This window comes from Chrysoperla carnea, chromosome 1 (assembly GCF_905475395.1).
Source record: "Chrysoperla carnea chromosome 1, inChrCarn1.1, whole genome shotgun sequence".
NCBI lineage: Eukaryota > Metazoa > Arthropoda > Insecta > Neuroptera > Chrysopidae > Chrysoperla > Chrysoperla carnea.
This window is the reverse complement of record NC_058337.1, coordinates 95,286,644-95,303,384: the sequence shown is the minus strand read 5'-3', so window position 1 is coordinate 95,303,384 and position 16,741 is coordinate 95,286,644. Positions and strand designations below refer to the sequence as shown.

Sequence of the window (16,741 nt, the reverse complement as noted above, 5' to 3'; positions counted from 1 at the left end):
GGAAAAATATAAATCCAGCCACAAAATAAAATTTATCTTTTTAATACTAGTAAAATTTGCCTCAGGTGTAATACTTTCATAGCTTCCGGTATATACAACTCGAACAATTATTGTTCGTAGGCACTATTGTTGTTACTTTTTTTAATAATTTCAAAGAAACTGTGTAAGGATTTTTTTTCATTATTTTGTATATGAGTAAATATTGCTGTTTTATTATTCCTTTTTAATTTCTTTTAGACATTTCTGTTTATAATTAATTATATTTTTACAAGTTTTATTAAGGCTGCATACAAAGTGACGGTATATAAACTGCGGTTCTCACCATCAACAAAGTCATACTTTCCTTAGTCTAATGATTCCTCCTGTTAGATGCTTTTTATTGAAATTAGATTTTTTCGTTTTGCCAAAAACATAAAATGTCTTTAAACAAAAAACCTTAAAACATATTTTTGTTTTATAAACTAGAAGGAAAGGGAGCTGAGAAGTTTTATTCTCAAAAGGTACATCGTTGTCATTAACTCAACTCACATATCTGTTTTCGACCCTCCAGTTCCATTCGTGGGGATCTTAAAAAACGCAAAAATATGATTTAGTGTCATAGAAAAGGACATCAATTCTATGCCCAGGATTGATGATACTTTAGGCATTCTAGTCGTATCAGATAGTTTCTTCACATATGATCAAAAAATCGAGGAAGCTATAGGGAAATGGAGACGGTTAGGAAATTGCTTTCATAGTTGGTTTGAACGTCTAATAGAGGCAGTGTTGGCAGGACTAGCTTCATGTACCTTGACGATATAATTGAAAGAGACCACTTCAAGTTTTTCAAACACCAACTGTGATATTCGCTTGCCTTGAGTTATTTCTTGCCAAATAAATTGATTTGGATACAGACACAAGTAATATCGGGAAATGATTGGGAAGGATCACATCTTACTTAAGTAAAACATTTGTCCAATACCGAAAGAAATTATTGTGTGACCTGACGTGAACCGCTGTGGTTTAATTCGTAGACTATTTTTATAAATAACTCTACGGCTGAAATTTTTTCCGTTTAATTTGTTGAGAATGGAATCCAGTAACTACAAAACCATTAAAAGACCAGTAACTACGTATATAGAATATATATGTCTCAGTATGAAATATAATTTTGGAAGACAGTGTAAACGTTTTAAATATAAAAAAAAAAATTGTGTCTAATTGATAGAGTTTGTAATTTGTAATTATTTGATGAATAAATAAGAATGATGTTATATAATTTTAAGATTTAATTAAAGAGGAATACAACCGTCGTAGGATGTACAAAAGATAAAAGGGTGAATAAGTTTTTAACAATTAATTCAAGTACTTGTACTATTTTTATGAAAAAGACACATTTTACTTTTTTATGATTCCGTAACTCCAAATAAAGTTCAAAGAAACTTATACTTGTTTCTTTTTTTATGTCAGGCAAGAAAATTAATTTTATTTTCAGAGAAAGGTGTGTTGTTTTCTTTAATTAACAATAATTACAATTTTTTTTTAAAATGTGCTTTCGAAGTATTTTTTTTTTTATAATAAGCAATGGATATAAGATTTGGATTTTAAGAAATGACCTTTAATATTGAACCTTCATATATTTGATGTTCTACTGACTATTTAGACATTTTAATTTTTATTTCATAGATATTTATAATGAATTTCATTTTGTAAAAGCAATAGTAAAATTAGATATATATTTGAAATAATCAGTTAAAATTAATTATAAATTGAATTATAAATTTAAATTAAACAAAGGGGTAAAAAATTTAATAAATAAAATAATAAATATGCATATAATATTTTAATTAAAAAATGTATACGGTAAGTAAGAATTATTTTAGAGTGTCATAGATCTATAATATAAAAATGAATCGCTGAATGTGTTGCTAAGCCCAAATCTCGAGAACAGCTGAACCGCTTTCGCTAGTTCTTTTTTTATAATAATCTTTGAAGTACGAGGATGGTTCTTACGAAGAGAAAAATAAAAAAAATTGCCTGAAAAAGTCTAAAAACAACACTTTTCTATATTCCCATACAGAAGATTCGTAATAATTATTAAAAGTCAATTTGAACTTTAATACCATACCATAAGGTTTAAGTGTTAGTAGAGGGGTTCCGGGAAATCAAAACAATTGAGTGATGTTAGTATCGTATAACTATTAATGTCAATATTTATCACGGTACGAAGTTCGCCGAGTCATTTAGTTATTAATATAAATATGAAAAAAAATTTACTATGCCCATGAATTGATAGCATAGTAGACTTCTTTAAATCAAGCCAAAGAAAGGCATGATCCAAAAACAAATGTTGTAAATTTTTTGTATATTGGGGAATGTTGTCAATTATAAATTTTAAACTTAAATAAACTTCATTTCAACTGCTTTTTGGTACTTGAGATACTAATTATCAAAAATAAATATTTTAAGAAAAGTGAAAATACTCACTGACATTAAAAGAAATTTTGTATTCAAAATATAAATACTATTAAGAATACCTGGATTCTTATTACTAAAACCCCAGGCAATGAGGAAAAAATGTTGCCGGCGGTTGCTAGGATGGATTGTAACTCACGCTATTGAATATTTACTATAATCAACTAAGATTTTTCTCTCTTACGATATTTTCTCTCTCTAAGTTATACTCGCGACAAATGTCGAAGATACATTGGTCGATGTCTTGTAGATGAAATATTTCGGTACCTAACAGCCAAAAATTTTAAATTGATTCAAAAATATAAATGGCTGATTATTTTACACATATACTTTAAATATCACATTTTCCTATAGAAGACCATCGATTCATAGTCGAAAACATTTCCAAAATAGGTTTTGTAAACTGGTGTTTTTCTAAAAAATTTCTCTAAAATTGCATATTATTTATTAAATTTCATTCTCTTAAAAATTGCATAGACATCGCTTTAAGTAAAACTAAGAAAAGTTTGGTTCAATTTAGAAAAAGAGGGCACGACTTTTATATTATTACTGGAACAACATGGCTTTGTATACAAAATTGATCCGATGAAGAATATTGTTGAACATTGATTCAAGCAATATTAGTTTGCTCATGGTTTGAGGTTTGAGTTATAATATCCAAGCATAGTTAACTATCTTTACATTTTGCAAATAGATTCTCTTCTAGAGCGTGCAGTATAATAAAAAATTATAATATTCATGTATCCTTCATTAAAATCAATTAAACAAATTAATTATTTTTATTGAGAGCTGAATAAATAAAATATATTTGAATTAAATAAATTTATAAAATTTAAAATGATATAAAACAATGTTAATAAAAATGTATATTTTTGTTACGAACCTGGCAATTCACAAATGAATGATGCCACTTCAGGACCACCACAATGATGTCCATGCCAACGGAAATCTGCGGCTGGATCAGTTGATACACAAATCGGTGTTGTTGATTGTGAAATTTGTTCATCCCAAAAACCATCATGACTTAATGGACGATATTCCCGACGTTCTCTGTAGAGAATAAATTCGCAATTTATATTAAAAGTTAGGTGATTTTTTTATATAAAACAAATAAAATAACTAGTAAAAACCAAAACGAATCCAAGAAGTCGGGGTTCGAGTGTATTTTAGTCAATTCTCTTTTAACGTTTTTTTAACGTTGCAGAAATAAAATTAGCTTATGAATAGAGCAAGGTCACAAAAAAGTGCAAATTCCTAACTAACCAGAAAAACAATGCTGTTACCCATCAACGTACGGACAATTACTTTTTATTTTCCGGAATAAAATAAACGCAATTGAACATATTCTAGAAATTTTTTTCGTCTTTTGAATTTTATGTGCTTTAAAACAACAATTTTCCCTGAAAATTAATATTACCCCCTTAATATTACCCTTTGCATTTGGTTTGAAATTAAAATCTACAGGCTCACAATCTACAAATTTTCAATCTTGTATCTTGTATGATTTTGGAGAAAATATAAACTACAGTTTTACCCTAATTTGCGTTATTTTTTCAATTAACAGTTATTTATTTTTTCAACGTTTTTTGTATTTGATTTTTTTTAGGGTTTGGTTTTCACTTTTGGTACCATATGATGCTACACAATTTTGTTTGTAGCATCAATATTTCTAATGGTTACAAACTTGGGACTAACCTTACTATACCCTGATATATTTCATATACAGGGTGTCCATGGTGACCGCCCATTAGAAATTTCTGGAACCAGAGGACCAGACATAATAGAAATCTGAAAATTGATATTCCACCATAACTGTGTTTACATAACGAGTTATGTAAAAATAAATAGGTCATTCCATTTGAAATAACGATTTTAGGGTCAACTTTCGGTATAACCGGAAGTGTCACAAATCTGAAAATATTATAGGCGGATATATCCCAAGCCAGTTATGGTGGAATAACAACTTTCAAATTTTCATTATATCTGGTTCTCCGGAATGACAGTTTTTGCAGTCTGAAAACATGTTGTTTTAAGTATTTTTGTTCTGATGGAATAAAAAGTACCACTTGGTTTACTTGGTTTAACAGGTTAACTATAGAACTGCTAAACAAAACTGATTTCATGAGAGTAAAAAACAAGAAAAAGATATAGTTTTTTGCAGTTATACGATAATGTTCGACCGGACCGGCGATATATCCATTTATAAAAAAAGCTTTAATAAAGCTTTACACAAAACATACAATAAAAAGTAGTAACAAATTAATAAAGCGTATATATTCACTTACGTCCAAGTAAAATCACCATCTGGTTTACTCTTAATTAAACCAATCCAAACGTTATTCACAATATCCAGCTCTTTCAAATATGCACGCGTTGCATCATACTGTGCAGTGGTATCAACTGTAACAACAGAAACAAAAAAAGTTCATTAAAATTGAATTTAAATAATAAATAGTGGATTACGAACGAGTGCATGGATATAAACGAAACAAACCATGAAGGTTTTCATATAGATGATTTTCTAAAAAAGACGAATATCTTTAAGGACGGTCAAACTTTAAGGGCTATTTTTTAAGTAATTTGAAGCTTTAAAAGCCTTAAAAATTTTTCCAAAGCCTAATAATAGTATAAGAAACGGTATAAGGTATAAGAGACGAATACATATAATTTTCATATTTTGGAAGAAACCATGCACGCAGGGAGGGGGCTGCAAGGGGTTACACTTGCAATTTGCCTTGAACGAAAATACATAAAAATAGATTAAAAATTCATTGTCCTCCTCTACTCTTTTCCATCTTAGTCGCATATGAAAATATTCATGACACCATTAAGTAAACTTACAGTAAATACGCTCAATTCGTCAAATAAAATCTCATCTCCACTGCTTTCCGAAGTTTTCTATTCTTTTTGTCACAGTCCAGGAAAGAACTGACCATACATAACAATTTAGCACCCAAGTTTTTATCTTTTAGAAATGTTTTTGTTTGCCAATAACGACTTGAATTTATTAAAAGCTACTTTTGCGAGAGTGACACGCCTCTTGACCATATGTTTTCCCGTTTTATAAACTTTGTCTTTCAATATCTTTTAAATGGTTAGATTAGTGGAAAAGTGTCAGACACTTCTTTTGTATAACGTTCAACTTCCTACAAAAATATGTGTTCAGATTTTCTGTACGTTCAATAAATGGCAGACAAGAATTTGTTCATAATGGGTTGAGCTAAAAATGAAAACTTTGATAAGGAGGACATTCCTATTAATATTAATATCTCATGTTTGGAGATAGTTTTCTAGAAGTTAGTAGCAATCATTTTTTCGGCATCGAAAGTGAAAGAAAGTAGTCGATCGTTTGGACCAACACTTTTCATAATTTTGGGAAAAAAGTCCTAAAAGTCCTGTCGAGCGTAATGGCATGAGTAAAAATGCAGCTTTTCATCTATTTTTTCTATTTTGAGAGGAGGATTTGAAATCAATTAGAGATTAAAAACTATCAAAAAAAACAAAAACTTGGGTAAGAATAAATAAACTTTATTGCCAAAAGTCTATCAACGGTAATATCACTATAGGTAAAATCTATATTCCAATTTCTAGTGAACCAATTTCATTATTTGTTTAATAAAATATGAAACGGACAATGTAGTGCAAAAAACAAGTATTTATATTTTCATTTTAATTTGAAAAAAAGCTGAGAGAATGTAATTTGAAAACGACGAAACAAAAATGAAAACAAATATTTAGTTATTATTCAGTTTTTTTTTTTATGTTTTAAGTAGGAAGAAAAACTTTGTGAAAATTCTATACCAATTAAATAATAGAAAATATTGAAATAAAAACATTGAAGTTCACACACAGCTTTAAAAAAAGCAACATACATATACTGAGTTTAAATACGAATTCATCTAATAACGTCCTATCTGCCATTTCCATTCAATATTGTATATGTTCGTTGCATTCAGTTATATAATTGTTCAAAAAAAATTGTTGCAAATAAATACAGAAAAAAAATTAATTCTATTTTTAGAGATAATATTTCATTTTACTGTAAAAAAAAAAGAAAATTAAAACTTCACTTAGTAATAAAGCCTATTTTTACAAAACTAGCAGCAAACCTAACTTTTCATTAAGTTTTATTCAGATATTTTTTGGATATGGGTGACAATAGTATTTTTCTTTTTAGAGCTGACATAAAAAATGCAAATTTTAAATTATTGAAAACCCTTCCAAATTTTAACTCAAATAAATAATATTAAAAGCTTGCTTTAGATTTTACTAGTTTTCGAAAAATATCAAAAATATATTCTGAAACTAAAATCTTTGCTTTCTCATATGTTCAATTTTCGTATCCAGTCCAAATTAGATATACTAAAATGTAAGTTAAAAACTTTTCAGAAACTTTCTCCTTTTGCTTCTGTAGTTGAATCAATTTTAAACTTTCCAACTTTTACTTATCAAAAAGTTTTGAATGTTTAATCTAAACCCTTAGAAGTATGATTCTTAAAGTAGTTCGGCTGTTTGAGCAAGTACAGTGAATGTTCATTTTTTTGGCGGTAAATGATAGTTCCAAGTGCTTTGATCACAATAAATACAGTTTTCACGGCGCTTCCCAAAAAGCAAACATAAAAAACTTTGGTTTTTGACGTTTAACTAGTCAAATTCACTTTATCTTTTACTATATTATTAAAGCATTGAAAAACATTTACGTGATACAAATATTATTTTTATTCATAACTTATTTAAGTTCCACGAATATAAATTAGTTGCTAACTTGACTAGTTTTGTGACGGCCGAACTACTTTAAGTTAGGTATTATTAAGTAGGCATTTATAAGAAACGATTTATTGGATAATCGCCTTTATGTTAAGTATCATTGGATTTGATTATCAAGTTGATAATGATTACTTTAATACGATTAAGTGGGAACTCGCTTAGTCACATTATTAGAAGAAATACCTTAATCGTAAGATTCATTCGAAAAAAAATGTCGAAAATAATGTTAATTTCGACCAGTTGTAGGATTGTTCTGAACTTCTAGAATGACTCGAAAAAATAATGCAGATTACACGAAATTAAACAAAGTTAATTTACTTCGGCTTCTTTATCTCTACGTGTGATTTTAGTTAATTCCATGAAAAATATGTTGAAGAGTATCATTCTTCAAGTTTTTCCAAAATTTTACTCCTGAATTTTCCACTGTTTATTCCGCTATTTTGATTGACTCCGTTCGTTTTAGTCCCATACTTCATAATGCGTTATTGCAAGCTTTTCGTTAACTGAAAAAAAGTTCTTCCGAATTCAGAAAATTTTGTTATTGCCTCCCTTGTTATTATTTATTATTATTAAAAGCTCTAATAAATTGAGTCATATTATTTTTGAATTCCGTGAAAAGTGTAAGATTCTAGATAACAAATTATTTTCGATTTGTTATATTTTTATAAATTTGAGTGTACTTATTCGATGTTGTTCATCGCCTCAGTTCATATACAGTTAGTTTAACTGTTACACACATTTATGTGTTCGTTCAGCAACTTGTTTTTATGGTTTGATTATTTTCAATTAGTTTTTTCATATCTTTTGTTAAAAAACATTGACTTATATATATTATATATATTGTAATAAAATTTTTTTTCCGTAATTCACAATGTTCCTTTGTCTAAAAAAATTTTTGTTGCTTCAAAAGACGTTCGTAAGCGTTTTCACATCGTGTGAAATCAATTTTTGGATAACGTCAACTACGAAAATATGAAGGATTTAAATGTACAAAAAGAAAGATAGGAAAATAACACTTGGTGACGTCATAACCTGCAATTGCCATAGAGACTACATATCAATAGTTGTTTTGCAAGAATGAGATAGAAAAAATTATTTAATTGCTTATATATCTTATCTTTATCAATCGATTTTAATATTGATTTCAGACCTTGTCATTTATTCTCGCACATTTTCAAATTTTAACGAAGCCTGTTAAAACAACTTAGGCGATCACCAAATGCACTCAAATTTGAATCTTGGCATGGAGGCAAAACGAGACAGCGGGCTGGCAAAACAAGTGTAGTAGTACCGAAATCGAATCGGTCTAATATACAAATATCAGTGCGATTATAAGGATTTTAAATCCCGGGTCAATTTTGATTGGAAAGCGAATATCTTGTTCCAAAAGTATGGGAACTTTTAATAATCCATTTTCAATAAAAATAAACAAACTATATAGTCTTAGCTTTAATCTTATATAAAATTTAGGAATAACATTTCTTATCTTTCAAATCTCAGTACAAAGCGCCGCATGATGATAAAAATTTTTGAGAAATAGAATCCAACTAGCAAATAAAATGATACAAATAAATTGGTAAAAATTTTCCTTTAATACTTGTGATGAAAGTATGCATATATGTCGACCGAGATATTACCACACTATGCGCGAATAAGGTATTAGATTTGCATGCTCCGGTAATTTGCACAAATCGATTTGTGCATTCAAATCTGTGCAAATAAACTGAAATTAAATTTATTTACATATTTTACATGTTCAATCAGTTAGCGATGTTTTCTATAGAAAATCTTCGATTAATACAGTTCGATAGAATACTGAAGAAACTCTTAACCTGTTGACATTGCGTATTTATATGACCTTAGCAATTATACATGCAGTATAATCGTAACTAAAAAAAAAAAAACAAAGTTTTTTTCTTTTGATGAAATATTGATATTTTGTACGAAACACAATAGATTGTTAGTAATTGTTATAACAAGATAGATGTTAAAAAAACGGGGTACCTGGATACGTTGTATACCCACACTGTAGAAGGGTCCATCTTCGAAGTGGTAAGAAAGTTTCATTGCAACCCGCTAGTATGGTACCTAATGTATTTGTAATTTGCATCATACAAATATTTAAGAAACGCGTTGGACAATAACTTTTTTTAATGGAATATTTGATGTTTATAATATTGAATATCATATTTATAGATCTATGGTATATTCTCTTATTTCCAAGTTTTGTTTTAAATACAGTGTTCGATTATAAAAAAGTATAATTGAAGACAATTCTTACAGTATTTAATTATTATTTATATAAATTATAGAATGTTCAAAGATAATGAATATGAAAAATAATGTTGCAGTGAAAATTCTCCATGATATTTAAAAATTTTATTTACTGTCCAAGTTCCTGATAAAGCCGCATCGCAATTACATTATACAAAGTTTTTTTTTATACCCTGTATATATGTAATATATATCACTACTAAGTTTTGTCCCAAGTTTATAAAAATATTGATGCTGCGAACAAAATTATGGTATAGGTGTTCATAAAATCGTCTAATTAGTCCATTTCGGGATGCTTGTCTGAAACATAGTTGAATTAGGTCTTTGGTCCGTAGGATCCATCTTGTAAACCGTGAGAGATAGAGATCCAGCAGCCAGCCATTACAATTCGAATTTATATACTACAAAAGATATGTTAAACTTTCATGGGAGGTACGTTAAATACGTATTGATACAAAAATGTTAAATAGATCAAAGACTTTAAATAAAAAGTAAAGTATAAAAATGTTAAGAGTGTTTACTGTAAATACAAAAGCAGAAATGCAAATCATTGATATTATTTTGTTTCTACAGTAATTAATTCCAATTTAAATCATTTTCACTTCCGTGTACCTTTTTTGTAGTAAAAAATTTACGGGGATTCTAAATTCAACACCTCCAATCCATTGCCTCCATGGGCAAAAAAATGCGGAGTGAGGGGGGTCTGGTTTTTGAAATTTCATGTTCATCACGCCTACGAATTGATGACAAACTTAATTTTGATGTGGCCTTTTTTTCCTTATAAACAAATGCCAATATACTAAATTCTATCAAAATAGCATTTTCTACTTGGAGTTTAAGTTACAGAAATCGATTTCAAAATTTCTACTTTTAGAGCTGTATAGCTCCGCTTTTCGAAATTTTGTCAAAAAAAGTGTATACAATGAAATGTCTATATAATTTCAATGTTGAAAAATTGGAATTTTCTATCTTTCTTTAAGTGAATAGTTTGAGCATTTTGTCGAGCTTTTCACTATGCAAAATAATTTATCCGTACAAGGAAGTTGTGTGCTTCCATATAAGATTTTTAAATAACTACTCTCAAGGTAAATATTCTGTAATGGTCATAATACAACCTCTTTGCAAAGTTAATTGATTTTATATGTAAAACAAAATAGCTCTATATTTACCCTGGTGAGATTCTCTTATTTAAAAATTATTTTCCTTTATTTGTTTGCCTTTTGTTTATAATATTTTTTTATGAATTTAATGTAAAGCTTGCAAAGCTTCGAATTTCATATAAATTTTTAAATAAGATATGTCCTTTAAGTTTTCACTTCGCACAGGTATACTTTGACCCTTGATGTAAGACGCGAGTACATATTTGAACATAAAATTTGAAGCTCTTCAATTTATGGGCAAAAGGGAAAATTCCAACTTTTATTTCAAAATAGGATTCGAGGCAAAGTAATGTTGAAGAGCAACATCAGCGTTGCGTTCGTCTTTTGAAATGTAACTTTTTTAAGATTATGATTTTTGGAAAAATCGACTATTCTGGAACTTTCATAATACTCTTTTTTATAAAAATTTGACTGCAGAATGTACCTTTTTCACTTTTTTGTTTCTAAAACAAATACTACCATAGCTTATCATTAATCCATAAACAAGAGAATGGAATACAAAGATAAACATTATCAATAAACAAATAATAAACGTACATTAATGATAATTCAACAATGACAGACGCATTACCTACCCTCCAAATAAAAAAAAAAATCAAATCAAATATTTGTCTGTATTAATAATTAATAAATTTTATATTAGTAGCTAAAAATCATACACACAATGTTTCATGTGAACGCAATATACCTCTGTATGTTGGTGAAAAGTTTCAAGTCATGTAGAATTGTATTGCTCTCATTTATTTCATTCTGACTTTTCACTTCTCACGAAATACAAACTTTATTGTGATGGATAATTGATTGATCTAATAAAAACATTTGCCCCTGAAAAAAAGCTGTTATATAAAATCTTTTGTCTTTTCGATTCAGAAAACAATTCTCTGAAACGTTTGTTCCATGGAGCGAATCCCCAAACTCGATTCAAAGAGTATTTGTTGGATGGTATAAAGTCCGGCAAAATCTACACAAATTCCAGTAAAAATTTGGGTTCTTACTGCTGCCACGTGGAATTATTTAAAAAACGACATTTCCAACGTAATCGTTACAAAAAATAAAACAAATAAAACCAAAACAGTACAATTGAGCTCCTGGCTAAACTAAAAAATGGATAGGATCGACGGGGGAGGGAGGTCAGCATTGTATTGTATGTAGGATCGAAATATGTGGGCATAATGTTCCTATATTTGGTCATATGTAAAGAATGGACCAAAATAACAAAATTGTGGCCGGTATAATGCGAGAAAAAACGTTTATTTACGGTTTTTTACAAGAGTAGTAGAGTTTCGAAAAATCTTCTAATGTCAATTTTAAGGCAATTTATGCCATTATCTGACTATAAAATAAATGAGAAAATTAAAGCACATTATTTTTTGAAAATTCACATGGACCATTAGAAGCTGAACAAATTAATTTTTAAACAAGTGCCCATTTAATTTGACAATTGAATATCTCGATAACTGTTAATTTGTCAACATTCGACAAGTTTCGGCTACATTTTTAGTCTCTTAACTATTGCAAAATTTATTGCAAATTGAAAAACAATGCTTTTTTTTTAACCGTATTTCGTAATTTTACAATCAAGGCATAAACCCATTTAACTTCTGATACCGTTTTTGTGTAGGTTTTTCAAAACTCTTCAAATTTTATACTGGACTTAAGTCAATTACTGGTTCCGAAAAGTTTAATGTATGCTTTCAACCTACTGAATTTGGATCTGCAAGCCGTCTGTAGTTATGAATAAGGACCTTGATATGGTTTTTGTTTTTATAATTAGGTTGGTCTAAAGAACCCGTTTTCATCGGAGTATTCGGTATGGTAAAATTTTAAAGTGTCCTTTTCTGGACGCATAAATTTTCTTTATATAGAGGTAAAACAAAAAATTTTAAAAAACATTGTCACCTTCTCTCCTACATACATAATCAATAATTAAACTGTCAATCAATTTTCCATATCCGTTATTTTCCAATATAATCATCATCAATGTTGTGTTTGTGATGTTGTTCAATTGTATAGCTGAAGTATTGTATTTATCAACAAATAATCTATCAAATATTTTAAACTCCTGCTGTTAACATTATTCTGGATGAGGTGGATTTGTGTTATGTAGATATAAAAGATGGGCAGTAGCCAAACCAATAATACACAACTAACTATTTGAGAATGAAGTTAAGATCTTAGCGCCATGGAAAGCATTGAAATGAACTCTTGATCAGGTTGCTCCGCTGACTATTTTCATTGAATATGAAGATAATAAATTTATACCTATTGGAATAATTTTGCTACTCCTTCTTGTGTTCTAAAAACTAAAAATAAATTGTGATCTTGTTAGACATCAAAATCTTTCATTTCTTCAGTTGTTAGTTTCGATTAACTCGATCTTATTGATAAAGACAATATTTATAATGGAATTGTAATGTACAGTAAAAAACCTGTTGCAGAAATGTGCAAGTAGTCTAAAAGCGTGATTAAAACTTTTTTGGAATAAGAAACATTAAATTCCAATTTATTATTACCCGACTGTCAGGGAGTAGTTATATATTTCGTGAGTATGTTGTAGGTATGTAGGTATGTAGGTAATTTTTATATATAAAAATTGCCTTATTACCTCGTAATAAAGATAGGTATTTGTAATACAAGATAAAATGACGAATTTTTTACCCAAAATCGTATAATATGCTAATAAAAAAAATTATCCAAATTAATCGAGTAGGGCATCAAAATTAACGAGACTAATCGAGTAGGGTATCAAATTAAAAAGGTATTACAAAATTTAAATAATTTTTATTTTGAATTTTATTAAATATGCGTTGATGAAATTTCAGTCTCGATGAAATAAGTATTCGCCCTATTAGCTCAGTTGGTTAACACGTAAGCAGTTCCGTCTGCGGTATGCTTAGGGTTTGATTCCCGCCGTCACAAGAAAATTAATGTAATTAATAGTGGTGATGGGCTCGTGTAGTGCATGGTATATGCATGAAGGAGGTGCACTCAGCCTCTGAAATTGAGGAGCTGATAAATGAAATTATCAGCGGAAAGGTGGTAAAACACATATATGGTATCACAATAGACTCTATAGCCTAAGTGTGTCTTTCGTGGACAGCCAATATAACCTAACCTAAATAAGTATTATATTAATTCGTGTAGTAATATAACAATTACGTAAGTGAAAAAAAAACAATTTGTATCAATAAACAAGAAAAACAGTATGTTTTGTTTCAAAATAAAAAATTTAATCAACCATACACGTCCATTTATATGGGCATCAATATTCCGTAAATCAAACAAAAACAATATTCTTCATCGTTTATTTTAATTTGTTTGAAAAAATTACATAGTGATATGAGTGTCGCGCACAGCTATCATATCCTTGAAGAAAATTTTTGCATGTATTTTACGAGTTACAGTATTAGGTTATTCAAGAAAGTTGGATCCACGACTGGTCAAGGATCATGTACGGAAAAATGTTAGAAATTTTATGATATTCTCATAATATATTGTGTCTTTTTACAAATAGTCGGGTATGAGTGACTTATAGATAAAATTATTTTCTACTTTTGAGTACAATAAAAGCTTGTCCTTTAAAAAGTATTTTTTATTAAACTTTTTTTAGAACATGACTATGTTTGTGAGATGAACTGATGTTAAAATGTTGTGATCTTTTATAATGACTGACTAGAGTTACGAATTTGGCAAAATTATTAATAATCTTGTATAAAAGATAAAAACTTCATTGTATTGCATCAAATTCTATTATACATAGAAATTCTATTTTATAATGATCAAAGTGTATTCCATATCATACTTCTAATTTAAAAACGTGTTCATCATTGATTAGAACGTACATACAATATGAATGCTTTTCTAGCCGATATGTAGGTGGTCGCTTTTCCAGCTGATGTGTTGGTGTTCTTTTGTCATAAAGGTTTTTTGTATCTCTCTATTTGATTAATTGCTAAACTGTTTATTTGAAATGGTACACAGGTAGGCATCATGTGGGAATTTTTTGGCGTACTACAATCGCATTTCTTAAAAGTAATTTCCCTGATTCGTTTTGTCTGCCTTTTTCAGAATTGATAAAAGTAAGTGTGGTAATAATCAAAATTATGGTTTTAATCAAGGCACCAGTGGTGAATATATAGAAATCGAATTTTTGGATTTTCGAGTTTTTCGTGTAGGATTTGCTATATATTCTTCGGTTATGATGATTTCAGGCGCCATTCTATTTTAATGGAGGCATCAACTCATCAGCAAATAGTCAATTTAATGTTAGAATTTTAATAGTTTTTTTTACTGTAAGTATAGACCAGATATTTGAGCATAATTTTACAAAAAGATAAATTGCAAACAGCAGTTTAACGATTGGAAATGGTGAAGGATGAATGGGTTATAAGGAATATAAAATAAGCGTATTTCCCAACAGCAAAGTTGGAGGGTGTTTTTGGGGGAATTATATAGTCAAATTTGTAACCAACAAGATCAAGAATTCGCACTGTGAAGGTGAGGAATAAGCAATTATATCAAACACCCAATACATTATCTTCTAGAGACACACTTTTCGTCGATTTTATAGATATCGTCTATATACCTCTAAATGTAAGTCTTTAGGGGTTTTCATAGCCTGTTTGTCTGCTTTTTTATCCAAAACATTACATAGATCAAGAAAATAATGTGATATGGTAAATTTTTCGATATATACCAGTAACCTATTTTTAATATTGTGGGCATTCCATTTCCATATCAAAACATTGAATATAGACAAATAATAATTGTTGTAGGAACATAACAATAACAAATAATTGCTGTAGACACTCAAGATCAAAAAATGTGAATTAGGAGAAAAGCTGCAAACTCTATGCAAACAGGACGCATAGAATGTAAGTTTCTGTTTCTAATATATTACATTCGATTGTACGTATACATGCATTGTCTCCATACAGTATTACTTCCATATACAAACAATTCTATAGTACTGTATATATTAACTAATGTTTGATTTCTTAAAGTTTTTTCTAGTTTTTTTATTACCATTAAAAAACGGCTCAACCAGCGGTGGATTTACACTAGAGGCAGTCGGGGCTAGTGCCCAGGGCGGCAAAAATTTGAAAAGTGGAAAAAAATTTTTTATTGTCATCAAAATTTTTCTAGAAATTTTTATTCTTTTTATTAATCATACATCATTTAATAGATAATTGAAGAAATTCGACTCATACAATATTTTTCAAATCGAAATAATTTAATTAATTCATTTCTTAGAAGATTTGAAATGGTAATATTTGATTTTTTAATTTGCTGGAATCATTAATTTTTTTTTTTTTTTTGGAAAGATTAAGAACGATTTTGAGTTATATTAAGATTTAATCAACATATTCGTAATTCAAAAAGTCAGGCGTATTTGCAAAAAATTATTATAATCTAATTATGAGTCAAGCTGAGTGCAAAATGTATAACTCTAAGAATAAAAACAAATATTTTTTTATGTCATATTAAAGAATATAATATATAATAAATTATTTGCAATATATTAGATATTTTAATTTTTTTTAAATAAGATATCAAAACTATAAAACTTTTAGTGATGTTTCAATGATGAGGCGGCAGAAGTTTCAATCCGGCCCTGGGCTCAACTAAATCTTTCAGTTCTTAAATAAGCGATACGCGTCGAATAAGCCCAGTCACGTGTCACGTGTTAATGTTATAACTGGTTAGCGAGATAATCGAGGTGAAAGAATCCGAACGAACATACAAATATGGGCACATACGTACACACACACACACACACACACACTCAGACATCACATAGAAATGGTTTGATTCGGATATTGCGGTCTTGAAACCGCGGAAGTATGTAAAACTGAAGATTTTCAAAATCGGCCCCATTACATTAAATTCTACTGGGAAGTTAAATATTTCTCTTCAATTCGTTATTTTGAGCTCTGTTCATTTCACAGAACCCGATTATCTGATATATTGAAGTCGCACTAATGCTACAAATCCGTTTTTTTACAATTCTGTATCCTACATTATATTTATCGTTATTTATATTTATTGGTATGTGAAAATTTTGAAGTTATTTATTGGTTATCAAC

The 16,741-nt window shown here is 28.9% G+C and overlaps 1 protein-coding gene across 1 annotated transcript in view; it reads right to left on the bottom strand.

Moving 5' to 3' along the window:
- LOC123305130 overlaps positions 1-16,741 on the bottom strand; it is a 295,035-nt gene that overhangs the window by 33,097 nt on the left and 245,197 nt on the right. The window contains exons 3-4 of the mRNA XM_044886757.1: positions 4,740-4,854; positions 3,338-3,504 (exon numbers count right to left, since the gene is read on the bottom strand). Of these exons, the coding sequence (XP_044742692.1) occupies positions 3,338-3,504; positions 4,740-4,854 (282 nt within the window). The remainder of the gene's footprint in view (positions 1-3,337; positions 3,505-4,739; positions 4,855-16,741) is intronic.